Source organism: Mastomys coucha, unplaced genomic scaffold (assembly GCF_008632895.1).
Source record: "Mastomys coucha isolate ucsf_1 unplaced genomic scaffold, UCSF_Mcou_1 pScaffold15, whole genome shotgun sequence".
In the NCBI taxonomy this organism is placed as follows: Eukaryota; Metazoa; Chordata; class Mammalia; order Rodentia; family Muridae; genus Mastomys; species Mastomys coucha.
In genome coordinates this window covers 104,319,984-104,337,010 of record NW_022196897.1, presented here as the reverse complement: position 1 = coordinate 104,337,010, position 17,027 = coordinate 104,319,984, and the positions used below count along the sequence as shown (strand labels likewise).

The 17,027-nt window shown below is 46.1% G+C and overlaps 1 protein-coding gene and 1 non-coding gene across 2 annotated transcripts in view; one reads left to right on the top strand and one right to left on the bottom strand.

Annotated features, from left to right (window-relative positions):
* Dnajc17 (DnaJ heat shock protein family (Hsp40) member C17) overlaps positions 1-17,027 on the top strand; it is a 31,655-nt gene that overhangs the window by 10,238 nt on the left and 4,390 nt on the right. Inside the window, exons 2-6 of the mRNA XM_031373248.1 lie at positions 12,129-12,198; positions 12,451-12,509; positions 12,724-12,811; positions 14,289-14,374; positions 14,586-14,682. Of these exons, the coding sequence (XP_031229108.1) occupies positions 12,129-12,198; positions 12,451-12,509; positions 12,724-12,811; positions 14,289-14,374; positions 14,586-14,682 (400 nt within the window). The remainder of the gene's footprint in view (positions 1-12,128; positions 12,199-12,450; positions 12,510-12,723; positions 12,812-14,288; positions 14,375-14,585; positions 14,683-17,027) is intronic.
* LOC116092638 lies at positions 7,398-7,504 on the bottom strand. The gene has a single exon (XR_004119381.1). It is a non-coding gene; the product is annotated as a U6 spliceosomal RNA (small nuclear RNA).

The window sequence follows — 17,027 nt, the reverse complement described above, 5'->3', positions numbered from 1 at the left end:
CACTCTGTAGACCAGACTGGCCTCGAACTCAGAAATCCACCTGCCTCTGCCTCCCAAGTGCTGGGATCCAAGGCGTGCGCCACCACTGCCCGGCAAGCTCTGGAGTTTTGAACTTACTCAGCAGCCTACTCAGGAAAAAGCATGATCCATTGTGTCTGGAAGCTGGCTATTAACATTCTCAGTAATGCCGCACATTTATATGATACCGGAGAGCTTTCCCATGTCTAGTTCATTTGATGTGATCTTCAAAACAAGGCTGGGAGGCAGGCAAGGACTATTAACTCCAATTTATAGATGAGAAAACCAAGTCTCAAAGAGGTTAATTGATATGCCTGGCGTAAGGCAACAAATAAATGCAGAGCCCCTGCCCACACCTGAACGTTCTACTCCCCACACCCCAGGAGCAAATTAGGGCAACCAGAAGTGGTCTGTGCTCCCCTACAAGACCCTTCCCATCTCTGTATGAGTGACAGGTTGACTCCCTGTGAGTTAAGCCACCTGACTTGGCTGAGCCTAGCAGCTGAGGACTGACCTGGGAGGCTTGGGAAACTCTAGATACCACGGTTTCCATTTCAGCTAAGGCAGCTTTCCAAATAGCTTCCACTTGTGCAGCCCTTTCCTTATTCGTGAGTAGTAGAGGGTGTGTGTGTGTGTGTGTGTGTGTGTGAAGGAAACTTGTCATGTTTATAAAGGGGGTATGATGAACTCGCTGTGGGAAGGCCCAAGCTCAGAGGAGTTCTGCCCCTCTCTGAGAGAGGCAGAGATGAGGCAGAGTGGCTCTTGGTCTGGGGGTCCAGATCTCTAGGGGTTGAGGGTGACAGCAGGCAGTGGGAAAAGTGGGAACAGTCAGAGCCAGGCTATCTCGTGGATCTAGGGGTTGGGAATCAACAGCCAGAGACAAGAAGGTAAGAAAGGGTTTGGATCTGAGCCTGAGATCACACCATGGGCCATGGCTACAGTGAGAAAGACCTTGGTGTGGGGTCCTGGGATCCCCCAGATCATCTTTGGGGACACTGAGCTGAGGAGGCTGGTGTGGGATGGCTGCTTCCCTGCTTGTGTCCAGTGGGAGTGGCCTGCAGTCTCTGGGTGCCCAGACAGTTGAGGGTTTCAGTATTGTGTCTGTGTGGATGAAAGGATGTTAGTGACCAGTCTTCAGGAGGAGGACTGTTGTCATTGGTTTCCTTTGTTGTTCTGTGTGGATGAAAGGATGTTAGTGACCAGTCTTCAGGAAGAGGAGGACTGTTGTCGTTAGTTTCCTTTGTTGTTCTTTTGCTGTTTGCTTTTTAGACCAGGTCTCACCCAGCCCATGGTGGCTTCCGTATGAGCCAAGGCTGGCCTTGAACCTTGGATCCTTTTGTTTCAACATGCTAAATGACAGTATCACAAGGGGGTGACAGCATGCCCAGCTGGTTTGTTTTATTTTTTTTTTAATTTTATTTTATTTTGCCAAGTTTAGTAGCACATCCCTTTAATCCTAGCACTCCAGAAGTAGAGGCAAATGGAGCTCTGTGAATTTGAGCACAGCCTGTCTATACAATGAGTTCCAAGCCAGCTAGACTACACAGTGAGACCCTGCCTCAAACAAACAAACAAACAAACAAACCAAACATGCTTGCATGTTTTTCTATGTACCATGTGCATGCCTGGTGTCCACAGAGACCAGAAGAGCTAGTTATTTTCCCAGGAACTGGAGTTAGAAACTTTTAAGCTGACATGTGAGTGCTGGGATTCGAACCCGGTCCTTGGAAGATCAGTTAGTGCTTTTAACTGCTGAACCATCTCTCCAGTCCTTGTTTATTTTATTTTTTTGAGACAAAGTCTCATATTTCTTAAGTTGGCCTTGAACTCTTGCAGAGGGGATTATAAGATCTGTGTGCCCAGAGCCCTCTGTTGCCTTTTTTCTGCCTGACATCAGTCACCTAACTCCTGGTGTTCCTGCTAGTGAGGAATGAGGTGTCTTCCTCTCTAAGTCTGGGGAGGGATGAGTGTGCACGCTGTGGTCACAGACTGCTCTGAACTGGGGCTGCTAATGGCGTTGGTGCTGATTCACCTAGATGGTTTGTTTGTTCATTCTGTTCCTGTAGCCACTGCCTCCCTGGGTGTCCTTGTATGAGTGCTACCACGTGGCCTGGCTCTTGAGAACTGGGTCTAATTACTTGTACCTCTTACTTACCTGGCTCCAAGTTTTACTGCAAGAAAGGACAGCCGCCTTTAAAAAAATAATGACCTGTTCTTTGCAGGGCACCTTTCTTTTAAGTTAATGATGGCTATTTGTATTTATTGGATCCCTCAGCCCTTGCTTTTCTGGGTGAGTCAGGAGATCCTTAACCTCAAGAGGTGAAACTGGAGGCAGGAAGATTGTTAGAGGCCCTGTTGGGTGCCTGGGGCAAATCACCTGAGTGGCAGGAGCTCCTGCTGTGGCCGCCTCTACTGGGCTGGGCTGCTGTGATTTGTGGAACCAGTTATGGCGCTCCTGGAGGGCTGAGTGCAGTTGCTGCCGTATTCCTCCTACCCTACCTCCACCCCTGTGCTGTGGGCTGTGGGGAGATAACATGGAGTTCCCACTGTGCTTGTCTCAGTAAGTTGTCTTTTCTAGACTTTTGTTTTTTGAAATAGAGTCTCACTGTGTATCCCTGGCTATCCTGGAACTCACTTTGTTAGACCAGGCTAGCCTCACTCACAGCGATCCACTGTCTCTTGAGTGCTAGAATTAAAGCACGTCCTGGCTCAGACCTGGTTTTTGTAAGTGAAGGTGTTAATAGGTGGAGTGGGAAGTTATGAAAGGGTGGGGGCTGAGGGTGGGGGTGGTGGGGGGGTGAGGGGCCGGGACAGCTCTTACCTCCTTCTACCCTTCTGGGGGCCCAACTAGTTGACTTGGTTGAGGCTTTCTAACTTTTGAGTGAAAGCAAATGAATGTTTGCCACTTTCATGCAACAGGTATTTATTATATACCTACTAGATGCTATTTGTTCCACTGCTCTGGGTCCCAATGACACCCTTTCTCAAATAGAAATTGAACAACTACCACTACCACCAATAAAAAACTTAGTATGGACCCCCTACTATGTGGCTTGAGAGATGGCTCAGTGGTTAAAAGCACTTTCTGCTCTTGGTGGGGGCAGTTCTCTAGCAGAGGGCCTAAGAAACTTGGTTCTGGGGCTGGAGAGATGGCTCAGTGGTTAAGAGCACTGACTGTTCTTCCAAAGGTCCTGAGTTCAATTCCCAGCAATCACCTGGTGGCTCACAACCATCTGTAATGGGATCTGATGCCTACTTCTGGTGTGTACAGTGTACTCACATTCATAAAATAAATAAATAAATCTTGAGAGAGAGAAAGAGAGAGAGCGAGCTACCTCACTCCTGCTCCAGAGGATCTCATGCCTTCTTCTGGTCTCTACAGGTGCCCCCCCCCACCACCACACCAATAAATAAGTAAATGAGATTTTTAAAAAGCGTTCAGAAGGAGGAAGCAGAAGATTAGAAATTCAAGGTCATTTTTTAGCTATGTAGTTGAATTTGATGAGCTTCATTAGACCATATCAAAAAAACCCAAAACTGAGCTGGGCAGTGGTGGTGCGTGCCTTTAATCCCAGCACTTGGGAGGCAGAGGCAGGTGGATTTCTGAGTTTGAGGCCAGCCTGGTCTACAGAGTAAGTTCCAGGACAGCCAGAACTACAGAAAGAAACCCTGTCTCAAAACAAAACAAAAAACAAAACAAACCCCAAAACTTTCTGCAGATTAAAGTTCACTGGGCATGACGGTGCATTCCTTTAATCCCAGCACTTGGGAGGTAGAGGCAAGTGGATCTCTGTAAATTATAATCTAGCTTGGTCCACATAGCAAGTTCCTGCCCAGGCAGGGAGGGCTTCATAGTAAGACTGTATCTCAAAAAGAAAACAAAAGTTTAAAGTCCTCTGGGGCTTTTGGCCATCTGAGATCCTTGTCATTCCAGAGCTGTGCCTTAGAGACAGCTTGATGCTCTGAACCCTGGACTGCACTCCTACCTGTGGGAGGGTAGAATGCCCCTGAGCTGTCACCTAGCTTCTCCCTTTGTGAAGTCTCAGGGATGCAGAAGTTTACAAGAGCTGGAAAGATCAAAAGGACCAGAGGAAACCCATAGGTAAAGATGGAGACCACAGTATCTGGCAGCTTCTCTGGCAACTCTGTGGCTGCCGTACTGCTGCCTGAGCCTGTATCCTACATCTTACATGATGTCTGCTTCGTGAAAGTTCCTCTCCTTCCCAACCATACCAAGGCTCAGAAAAATACTGTTTGTTGAACTTTTTCCATTTTAGAGAGGGTGCTTGGAATTGAACCCAACCAATGAGCTATATCCTTAGTCCTTTGTTACACTTGCAAAAGTTATGAAGCACTTGGGAGACAGCAGATTACTGAGTACAAGGCTAGCCAGGTCTATAGAGCGAATTCCAGGACAGCTAATATATACAGAAGCCCTGTCTTGAAAAAAAAAAAAAACCAGACTGTGGGCACACGCATGAGCTCTTGTGTGTGTGTGTGTGTGTGTGTCTGTGTCTGTGTGTGTGTGTTTCAGAGAACAATTTCTAGGTGTTGGTTCCTACCCTCCCACTCCTGTGCAGGACAGGGTTCAGAGAATCAAGCTGACTCCCCAAGGCACAACTCCAGAATGACAAGGATCTCAGTTGGCCAAAAGCTCCAGAGGACTTTAAACTTTTCTTCTTGTTTTGTTTTTGTTTTTGAGATACAGTAGGTTCCAAGGATCAAACTCAGGTTGTCAGAACTGCTTTGCTCGGCAAGTGCTTTCACCCACTGAGCCATCTTGCTGGTCACTGTTAGACCTTTTAACCGGGCATCTAGCCTTATTTTTATTTATTTGTTTGTTTGCTGCTGGGGATTAAACCTACAATCTTTTCATGCCAGACAGTTGTCCTACCACTAAGCTGTATCTGCAGTCTTCAATATCTTTATTATTTTGAAAGGCTTCACAAAGTTGTCTATTTGGGCTGTGAACTTTGTTTTATTTTGTCTTTTTAAGACAGGGTTTCACTATGTAGTTTTGATTGTCGTGGTTTGGAACTCACACAGATCTGCCTTCTGAGTGCTGGGCCTAAAGGCATGAGGCACCACACCCAACTAGGCCTTGAATGTTTAACACTCCGGCCTCAGCCTCTGCAGTAGCTGAGAATAAAGGTTACCAGGCCCAGCTGGAATAAGCAGCATTGAGAACTGAGGCCAGATGGCTTAAGAGGGTTGTTTACCTGGTGAGAAGTCTTCAACTGCCAGTCCTGAGATGTGGATAGAGCTGGGATCCAGTTTGTGAGAAAGCACCAAAGTCCAGGCCAACTGGTTCAAAATCAAAACTATCCTAGCCTCAATCACAGGGATGGGCTCTGCCCAGGGCAGGCTTAGGAGCCAAATATAGTAATAACTAGTTAATCCAGACAGACATACTTGACCAGCTCTCGGCGTGTCGGTTTGTGGCCACCCTGGCAGATCTCAGGCTGTGTGCCCAAGCCCTCTACTTTTTCAGGGAGAGTATTTCAGAGCTCCTGGGGCCAGGCTGAACTTTAGGACTATCTCCAGCAAAGTTGAAACCATGCCTTTCCATCCAGACCATTCAGGTCCAGGGTCACCTGGGTCCATTCCTTGACTTCCTGCAGTCTGTCAGGCTCCTAGACTGCTGTGGTGGCTTACTGACTCCCGTCAAGGAAGGAGTGAGGAAGAGGTTTGGGAACTTATTTTGTTTGTTTGGGTCTTCAACACCATCCCACTGGCTTCTTCCTCCTGTGTGCTGGGATCAAAGGTGTGTACAACCACCCCAGCTTTTGAGTTATTGGGAAGGTCTCCTTTGGTTCAGGCAGGCCTTGAAGTTGCTCAAGGTGCAGGGTAAGCTTTGATCCCCCTGCTTCAGTGCCCAGATGCCAGGATCACAGGCATGTGCCTGCACACCAGGATCACAGGCATGTGCCCGCACACCAGGATCACAGGCATGTGCCTGCACACCAGGATCACAGGCATGTGCCTGCACACCAGGATCACAGGCATGTGCCTGCACACCAGGATCACAGGCATGTGCCCTCACACCAGGATCACAGGCATGTGCCTGCACATCAGGATCACAGGCATGTGCCCGCACATCAGGATCACAGGCATGTGCCCGCACACCAGGATCACAGGCATGTGCCCGCACACCAGGATCACAGGCATGTGCCCGCACATCAGGGGTAGGTCTTGGAACCTGTGTGGAGTGGCCTCTTGTTTCCTTTAAGCCTCCAGTAGCCTTAAGGGTGGGCACTTAGGAGCTTGAGTCCAAGTGAGATTCGGCGACTTGCTTAAAGTCTTGCTGTTAGTATAAGAAAGGGTCTGAATTTGAAAACATATGTCATATATAAGTATTTTTCTTATATAACTTAAACTCATTATAGACAGTAAATATCAACTATAACTCTCTTCCATGCCGGGCAATGGTGGCGCACGCCTTTAATCCTAGCACTTGGGAGGCAGAGGCAGGCAGATTTCTGAGTTTGAGGCCAGCCTGGTCTACAGAGTGAGTTACAGGACAGCCAGAGCTACACAGAGCAGCCCCCATCTCGAAAAATAACAAAAAACAAACAACCCCCAAAAAAAAGAAAAGAAAAGAAAAAGCCTTCTTCCATGATATTTCTATATTTTTATCTGCCAAGGGTAAAAGGTTTGACTAGGCTGGGCATCACTGGTGTTTGTGCAGTATTTGACTGGACTAGATTCTGTATGTGTGCGGTGCTGGCAATTGCCCCATGCTAGGTAGGTGTTCTACCACTAAGTTATATATCTAGCTAGAATAAGTTTTGCTTAATATAATAATTATAATAACTTCTCATTATACTAGTTTCTCATATATCACAGGAGGGTAATATCATCTACCACGACAGGATTGGTTTTGTTCATGTTGATTCTTTTTTTTTTTTTTGGTTTTTCGAGACAGGGTTTCTCTATATAGCCCTGGCTGTCCTGGAACTCACTCTGTAGACCAGGCTGGCCTCGAACTCAGAAATCCGCCTGCCTCTGCCTCCCAAGTGCTGGGATTAAAGGTGTGTGCCACCACCACCCAGCTGTTCATGTTGATTCTTAATTATTGAATTTTTTTATTTTAATGTTCAAAATTTTAAATTTTATTTTAGCCTGGCAGTGATGGTGCTTGCCTTTAATCCCAGCACTTGGGAGGCAGAGGCAGGCAGATCTCTGAGTTTGAGGCCAGCCTGGTCTACAGAGTGAGTTCCAGAACTGCCAGGGTTACACAGAGAAACCCTGTCTCAAAAAGACCAAACCAAAAAAAAAAAAAAAAAAAAAAACAAAAAAAACCCAAAAAACAAAAAAACAAAACAAAACCTTAAATATGTAAGTAAATAAAATTTAAAAAATAAAAGTGAATTTTTTTTTTAAATATGGAACGCTTCACAAATTTGCGTGTCATCCTTGCACAGGGGCCATGCTAATCTTCTTTGTATCATTCCAATTTTAGTATATGTGCTGCCGAACTGAGCACAAAAATGAATTTTTTTCTGTTTTAAAAAAAAAAGATTTTTTAAAAATTTTTTGTATGTTTTGCCTATGTGTATGTCTGTGCACCAGTTGTGTTCCTGGTGCCTCTGGAGACCAGAATATAGTAACTCTAGGCCTGGAGTTACAGATGTTTGTAAACTGCTGAGAACCGAACCCAGGTCCTCTGCAAAAGCAGCAAGTGCCCTGAACTACTGTGCCAGCTCTTCAGTCCCTAAAATCAAATCTTAAAAAAGTCTATATAAAAAGAAAAAAGTAAAACTAATTAAACAAACAAAGAAACAAAAACAAACTGGCCCTCGTGGTGCCAGCTTCTAATCAGCACTTGGGAAGCAGAAGCAGGAGGATCAGGAGTTCAAGGCCAGCATCTGCTATGAAGTAAGTTCTAGGCATGTGGTTTATATGCAGCCCTGTTTTGAAAAAAAGAAGAGCCTTGCTTAGGTCCCAGGGTTCAGTACTGTGATCCAAATTAAATATCTTTTTAAAAAATATTTATATTAATGTATATCTGAGGATATGTATGTGCACCAAATGACTGCAGAGGACAAAAAAGGCTGTTGGAGCTCTTAAAACCAGGCTTGCAGTGAGCCAGCTAGTCTGGGTGCTGAGAACTGAGCCTGGATCCTTCGCAAGAACAACAGGTACTCAGAGCTCCTGATCCATCTTACCCAGCTAACATCCCTTTCTACTTGTCAATAGCTGAAATAGCTTTTAATTTTTGTGTGAGATTGAAATTTTTTCTTGTTATTAATCATATCTTATGTATTTGTTTTTCTTTTTGGGACATGGTTTCACTGTGTAGCCTTAGCTAGCCTGGAACTCACAGAGATCTGTCTGCCTGCTGAGTGCTGGGGTTTAAAGAGTTTGCCTTCTTGCCCAGCCCGTTTGCTTTATAAATTTTATTCTTCATGGTCTTCTTCCCTCCCTCCTTCCCTGTCTTGAGATGGGGTCACATGTAGCCCCAGGTGGCCTCAAACTCACAATTTAACTGAGGATGACCTTGAACTCTTGATCCTCCTTCCTCCACCTATATAGTTTTTGTTTCTGAAAGTCTCACCGTGTAATCCTAGCCTACATGGTTTGGAACTCATCATGTAGACCAGGTAAGCCCTGGACTCCTTGAGTTCTTGGCAACCCTCTCTGCCTCTGAGTTATAGGTGTGTGCCACCACACTCACATACCAGCTTCTTTATATATTTTTGTGGTGGTTCACCTCACTGGGAAAAAAAAAAACAGATGAAGGGCCTTAAAATATAAAAGAAAAGGGGTAGCGACATTCTCTTGGGGATGGGGGAGGTAGAGGTGGAATGGGATAGGGAACTGTTGGGGAAGGGGAGGGGGGAATGGGATGGGGAACTATTTGCAAAGTTGAGTGTAGTAGTACCTTTGACTCCAGTATGTAAGAGGCAGAGACAAATGGATATCTGTGAGTTCAAGGCCAGTCTGGTTTACATAGTGAGTTCTAGGGTAGCCAGAGCTACATAGTGAGACCTTGTCTTGGAAAAAAAGAAATACTATATATATTTCCATACATATATATGTACATATGCATATATATGAAAATGGTTAGTAAAGCTTGGCTTAAAAATAAAAGAGGTGGGGGCTGGGTCTGGTGGTGGCTATCTTTGTAATTCCAGGACTGAGAAGACAGGTGAGCGGATCTCTGACAGTTAAGGGGTAGGCTGATCTACATATCAAATTCCAGGCCAGCTAGGTCAACACAGTGAGAATCGGGCTCAAGAACACCAGTAAAATAAAAATAAGAGAGATGCAGCTCTGGGCTCAGTGGAGGAGCAAGGACAGATTGCATACAACCTGGAGGTCAGGGTTGCATTTGTGAGAGTACCTGGCAAGGCGTCTCTTTCCTTATTGTTGTATTGGGTTTTTTGAGGGGACGAATGCTCAGTTATGGTCTCATTCTGTAGCCTAGTCTAGTCCAGAGCTTCCAGTCTTCTTGCCCCAGTGTCCTGATGGCTGTGGTTACAGATGCAAGGCCTTCATGCCTAGCTTAAAGATTTATTTATTGTTATATGTAAGTACACTGTAGCTGTCTTCAGATCTCATTATGGGTGGTTGTGAGCCACCATGTGGTTGCTGGGATTTGAACTCAGGACCTTTGGAAGAGCAGTCAGTGCTCTTAACCGCTGAGCCATCTCACCAGCCTATCTCATTGTAATTTTTTAGTAAGAGAGCTGGGGTAATGAGCATGCGGTCTGGGGTATGCATAGGCAGGCATTTGGGCAGATGTTCCAACCTGAATGAATGTCTCTTCCCTCACTGTTCAAGTTCAAACTGGAAAACCAGACTAGCCTGGCAGGTGTGGGTGTGGGACTGGCTCGCTCAGCCCAGCAGGTGGCAGCACAACCTCAGAGACCTGGTGCTCGGGAACTGGAGGGAGTTTGAATCGGGTCCCTACCAGGTGGACTCCTGGGAGATGCTGGCTGCCTGCCTCTGAAGGTCCGTATTTAGCTCACTTGAGTGCAGAGTGATATTTGTTCCCTCTGAGAAGCCAGGAAGCCAGAGTGCTGAGCTGCTCCTCCCAGGAGTTTAAACAGCAGGTAACCTGTACAGAACACAAGTGAGATGCAGAGGCCTCAGAGCAGATTCAGGTTCTCTGATCAGTACCACCTTTTCCTGGAAACATCTGAGCAGGCCATATGTGAAAGAACCTCTGGTAGCTGTTGGTTTTACCTGCATGCATGTCTGTGCATATGCCTGCAGTGTCCCTAGGGGCCAGAAGAGGGCACCAGATCCCCTGGAATTAGAGTTATGGATAAGCAACCACTTGGGTGCTTGGAAGTGAACCCAGTTCATTACAAGAGCAGCAACAGCTCCTAACCACTGAACCATTTCTCCAGGCTCTGCTTTTTAATTTTTGCAAATATAAGAAATGCTAGCGCTTGGCCTGGTGGTAGGTGGGTGTAATTGCAGCACTTGGGAGGCCGGGATAGGAACAGGGTACATTTAAGGTCAGCCTGAACTACACGTAAATTCAGTTAGCTTGGTTCAGGACACTGTTGGAAACCCCTCCCACTGTGTGCATGCCTGTGATTTCCCCCTCTGTTTATGCATCTAGAAATAGTTTTGGGGTTTTTGTTTTATGTTTTGAGACAAACTGTGGGGCTCACCTTGTACCCCAGTGTTGTCTCAAACATGAACAGCCTGTCTGCCTCAGCCTCCCACTTGGGTTACAGGCCTGAGCCATTGCTCCTTTTCATTTCCTCAGAGTTCTTCTGATGCTCTTGGGAAAAAGCGCTGATGTGTCTGACCAGGAGTCAGTAACTGTTTGATTTAATTGCTTTTACATTTTAAACCCAAGCTGGGTGGTGGTAGTGCACACCTTTAATCCCAGTACTCAGGAGGCAGAAGTAGACGGATTTCTGAGTTTAAGGCCTGCCTGATCTACAGAGTGAGTTCTAGGACAGCCAGAGCTACATAGAGAAACCCTGTCATGAACAATGGAAAAAAAAAAAAGGAAAAACAGACAACCCCTAGAGTGGTTATTGTATACATAGTTTTGAGTAGTGATTTTTCTCTCTTAATTTTTTAAGCTGGATGTAGTGGTGCTTGCCTTTAATCTCAGGGCTCAGGAGGCAGAGGGTCTTTGTGGGTTCTAGGGCAGCCTGGTCTTCATAGTAAGTTCTAGCACAGCCAGAGCTATGTAGAGAGAACTTGTCCCAAAAAAATAAAAATGAATTTAAAATTATACTTACTTATTGTGTGTTGTGTGTAGGAGTACATATGTGTATGTGCCATGGTGTGCTCATGATAATTGGAGGGCAAAACTGGTTCTCTCCTTCCACTTGTGGGTTCCAGGGATTGAACTCAGAATATCTGATTTGACAGCAAGCGCCCTCACCCACTGAGTTATCTCTCTAGCTCCTTGTTCCCAGCCCCTGTAGTGTTTATTTTGTTTGTTTTGTTTTGATTTTGAGGTAGGGTCTAATGTAGCCTAGGCTGGCTTGTAATTTGTTATGTATAGCACAGGACAACCCAGAACTCTTGATCTCCTGGTTCTGTCTGCTTAGAGCTGGGCTTCCAGGCACATACTACCATAACACCAGGCCACTGGGCCCTCCGGAGGTGGAGGCTTTGCTAGTTCCACTAACTGTTGTTGCATTGAGCATCTTTATATATTTAGTCATTCCTCTCAAGTTCAAATTCCTAGGCTGAGTCAAGGGGAAAGTGTATTTAAAATGTAATGGATAAGGTCACCAAGCTGGGTCAGTGAGTAAAGGCATCTCACCAGAGCATGAGTGCCGTATCGGGGACCCACATGGTGGTAAAGAACCAGCTTCACACGCCGTCCTCTGACTTTCACATGTACACTGTAGCGTGGAAGCACACACAAGGACACAATGTAAATAAAAATAAGTAAGTGTGATAGCTTCCATGACCACCAAGAGTGAGACCAGGATCGAGTGAGGACACTGCTGATGTTAGTGGCAGCTCCCTCCATGACCTTCACCTTCTTATCACAGGTGTCATGGTGACTGTGAAAAGGGAGCCACAGCCTCTTTTAGGCAGCATGGAATTGATCACCACATCGCTTAGGCTTTCCCATTGTCCCTCAGGGAGGGTGACTGATTATGTTTCCTTGACTCTTCTAGGTGAAGAAGGCGTACAGGCAAAAAGCACTCTCCTGCCACCCAGACAAAAATCCAGATAACCCCAGAGCAGGTGAGCCTCTCAGGACCCCTTCCTCAGGGGGAGGGAGAGACCTGCTCCCCTGACCTCAGCTCTGCGTGCCTGTGCTGTGGGCGTAGACACATGTGACCTGCCTTGATCAGTCGGTTGTGAATGAACGTACTTACCATTCAGTGTTGGCCTGCTGTGTGCCAATATTGGCTTCTCTGAAGTATTCCACTGAGGAAGCACAACATCATCACATGTAGCTTCATTTCTTTCTTCTTATTTTGTCCTTGTATGTAGCTGAACTCTTCCACCAGCTGTCCCAGGCCTTGGAAGTGCTGACTGATGCTGCAGCCAGGGTAAGCACCACCATCTCCAGCTGGACTTTCCCAGTGACTAGAGACTGTCACTAGACCTAAGCAAGGGCCGGCTTCACGGCTTCACCAGCTCTGGGCTGTGAGAGAGCCTGATGACTCTGCGTTGGGGCAGGGCCAGCAAGATGCCTGGAGCTCTGCCCCTTTTCTTTGGCTGACTCTGTTTTGTTTGTTGTTTGTTTTGTTTTGTTTTGGTCAGGCTGCATATGACAAGGTGAGGAAAGCCAAGAAGCAGGCAGCAGAGAGGACCCAGAGACTTGATGAGAAGAGGAAGAAAGTGAAACTTGGTAGGTGAGCTTGCCAGGCTGGCTGGCCTCTGGCGTCCCTTAGCCCTTGCTGTTAGTCTCCCTCACCTTGCTTGTTACAGCCGTTCCCAGATCCTGGCAAAAGTGTTTGGAGAGGCTGGGTTCTAAAGGCACTCTCAGAAATGATGTCAGCTACTAGATTTACTGCTAAAGTTAAGACACTTAGGGATGGAGATGTGGCTCAGTGGTTAAAAGCACTTGTTGCTCAGGCAGAGGGCCCAGATACAACTCCTAGCCCACCTGATAGCTCACAACCATCTATAACTCCAGTTCCAGGGATCTGGTACTGTCTTCTGACTTCTACAGGTACCAGGCATGCAGACAAAACACTCAAGCACATAAGAATAACAATAAATATATCTTTAAAGTCCAGAAGCTTGCCACAGTGGGGACCTAAGCTGAGCTTGAGTGAAGTCAGTGTTCTGACCTCCAGTGGAGGCTGCCTCTTTTCTACACAGTCCAGTCCCTGCCTACTAACCCTGTACTCTTCGACAGTTCCCCAGAGCTCCAAGGGAACAAAGTATGGTTGAACTTCTAAAGAGACATTTCACACGTATGTATTTAGTGTGTGAATATACAGGTACATACTGCAGAGCATCCTTAGAGGTCAAAAGACAGCTTGCAAGAACCAGTTTTCTGCTTCCACCTTGTGGGCTCAGCAATCCAACTCATCAAGTCATCATGCTTGGCAGCTAGCACACATGCCTGTCACGTCATCTCACCAGCCCCAATTCAGTCATTTTTAATGAATTTATCAAACAAACAGGATGTAGCTTTTTGGTAGAATATTTGCTTAGCATGTACAAGGTCAAAACTGGGATGGGAAGCAAGGGAAGGAAGTTCCAGGTAAGTCAGGTAGGCAGAGGGAGAGTGAGTCCTAGGCCCGAGAGAAGGGTTTGTTACAACAGTTGGCCTGGCACGGGGCTTGGGATGTGGAGTACACCAGCAGCAGTCTGCCTGTCTCAGGAGAGGCCACTGGAACTCGGGCCACAGTGAAGCTTGGCAGAGGAGAGTGAGAAAGGGACACAGTGACAACCTGAGTGCAGTGATGGGAGATAAACCAAAGCTGAGGCACAGCCCAGGTCAGGCTGCGGTGCCAAACCACAGTAACAGAGCAAGCAACTCCACCCACAGGCATTTTGACATAAGGCCCTGGGCCGCTGACACAGCACCCACCTGTACACTCTGTTCACTTTATGGACAGAACCTGCTTGGTCAGTGTGATCTGTTTTAACTCTTCTAGACCTATGGCCGCTTGGCTGGAGCCCCTCTCTCTTCTGTGTATGTCCCTTTGCAATGAAAAGTAACTGGGGATGTTTGGGCACAGCAGGAGATGGGTAGGGTTGCTGTATGGGGCCCATCCTGTTTGAGGTGTTGGGAAAACAACCAAAGCTGGGGTGGGCTGAGGCCCTAATAGGGATGCAGACTAGAAATTGGACCACTCAACTCTTGTGCCTAGACCTGGAGGCCAGGGAGCGGCAGGCCCAGGCCCAGGGGAGTGAGGAAGAGGAGGAGAGCAGGAGCGCCAGCACACTAGAGCGGGAGGTGAGCACCCAGAGCCACTGGCCTGAGGGTGAGTAGCTGTTGTGTGGGGAGAGCTTGCTCGTTGTCTCTTGTGGGAGCTGGGTGATTTGTCCTACCTGCAGGTTGCTGAGCCCTAGCATGTAGGTGGAACCTCTCAGGGACCTTTACAAGGTGAGCCAACCTGGAATTGGATCTGCACAGAATTGTCACCCCTCCGCCTCCTGCTCTGCAGATTGCTCGACTTCGAGAAGAGGGCTCCCGTCAGTTGGAGGAGCAGCAGAGGCTGATCCAGGAGCAGATCCGCCAGGACCGAGAACAGAGGCTGAGAGGTGAGCATGCACACTCTGAGTCTCCTCATGGTATTGAATAGCCATGGAGTGCCTGTGGAGGTTCCCTGTACCGAAACCCTGTGAATACCCCATGGAGTTCCACAGCACCCTATGTGGCACACCGATTTGTAGGCGCCTTTGTGCTCTTGACAGGTCTCGGGCCCAGAGCAGATCTTGAGGGAAGTGTTAGTGCTATTTGTTTTGCTCTTTTACTGGGTTCTTATATCTGCCACCCTTTCCACCCTTATTCCACCCTAGTCCCTTCCAACCTCCCGACACTAGGTAGGAGAGAGAAGGTTAGGGGGGAACGGGGCACAGTCCTCTGTAGGCTGCTTCATGCTAACTACAAACACTGGGTTCCTTGGGGCAAGTCTAATCTTCCTCGTCAGGATATCTCTAACTTTTTGTCAAACTGTAACAACAACCAGGAGCAGCAGGGGAGCAGCAGCCTCCACCTCAGGCCCTCTCCAGAGTCCTCAGAATTAAACTATCTGCAGTAATCACCTGCTGTGAAGTGACCTCCTGTCCCCTGTCCCACACCTGGCATTAAAAGAAAAGCATATTCACATACCATAACTGGGTTTTTAAAGAAACCAAAATTCTCACCACACTTCCTCTTTTAGTCAAAAAAATGACCTTTTCTCTAATATCAATAAACTATATACAATAAGAACAACTCTAAGAGCTATCAAGTAAGAATAATATTTACAATGTTCAGTCCATATTTATTTGGCAACCTTGGAAAAAGTACTATACTGTCCTGATGAGTCCAAAGTTTTATACCTAAATTTCTTATAACTTGGCATTTACCACATTTAAAAAATCTGTTTAGACCCTAAAGCATTTTATTAGATCCTAAACAACTTAAGTTTTTATGTCTTTAATCTTTAATAAGGAAAACTATAAGACCATAACTATCCAGTCTTCAACCCCATCAGAGCCCTGATAAATATTACCGGAGTAAACAGGAAGTGCAGGGCACGCAGCTTTCAAAACTATAGACCTGAAAGAGACGCTGGCTGCCTGGACAGTCACCCAGGGTTCCTCTGTATTATTGGGGCATCCGATCTTCGGCCTGCAAGCACAATATCTGACAGACTTTTCTGCAAAGCAGGAATTGTGAAGGACTAGCCTACCTTGTCTCTGCAAAGTTAGGCAGTCAACTTTGCAGTGTCCTGCTTGTCCATAGTTTGGACAGCACGCTGTCATCAGTTGAGGTAAGGACAGTTTTTTGCCCAGTGGCCATCTTTGCCACAAATGAGGCAAACTCCTGGTGGAGATTCTTCGATGACCATTATCTTCTTTGAAGTAGATTGGGGATGCTGCCAGGAGCAGATGCGTCTCTGTCAGAAAATCCTTTTATTATTAAAACATCTTAAATGCCATATTTGAGCTATAGAGATGGCTCAGTGGTTAAGAGCACTGACTGCTCTTCCAGAGGTCCTGAGTTCAATTCCCAGCAACCACATGATGGCATACAACCACCTGTAATGAGATCCATTGCCCTCTTATGGTATGTGTGAAGACGACAATGTACTCCCATACATGAAATAAATAAATAAATCTTAAAAAAATTAAATGCCATATTCTGTAGTTCTCTGAAGTATTTCAAGACCATCTATCTATCTATCTATCTATCTATCTATCTATCTATCTATCTATCGTATATCTAAACAGACAAACACTGCTTGTTTCTAGCTATTTATTATGCCCTTAACTTTGAAAACATAGACAAGAGACTAAGTAAAGGTTATTTTCATAATTAACTAAACTAGAACCTAACAAGACTACAAGTAAGATTATAGGTGACGACTAACTTGCAATTCTAATTACCCTAAGCAGTTTGCAATAGTAGCTTTCATAAGACTAGAACTTTACATTATGGGTTTTTTAAAAAGATTTTTTATTTTTATTTATTTTATGTGTATGAGTACACTGTAGCTGTACAGAAGGCCATGAGCCATCATGTGTGTGGCTGCTGTTGAACTCAGGACCTCTGACGGCTTGCTCCAGCCCCACTCGCTCTGGCGTAATTCACTGTAGCTGTCTTCAGACACACCAGAAGAGGGCATCAGATCTCATTACAGATGATTGTGAGCCACCATTTGGTTGCTGGGATTTGAACTCAGGACCTTTGGAAGAGCAGCCAGTGCTCTTACCCACTGAGCCATCTCGCCAGCCCCTACATTATGTTTTTAAATGAGTTACAAGCAAGAGTTGAACAAAATAACCTTAAATTTCTATCAATATATAATAATCCATACTAATATAAAATATTTGAGACTAGTAGGTCCAGTTATCTACCTTCTATTCTATCATTCTATATCCCCCACTACCGTTCCTTC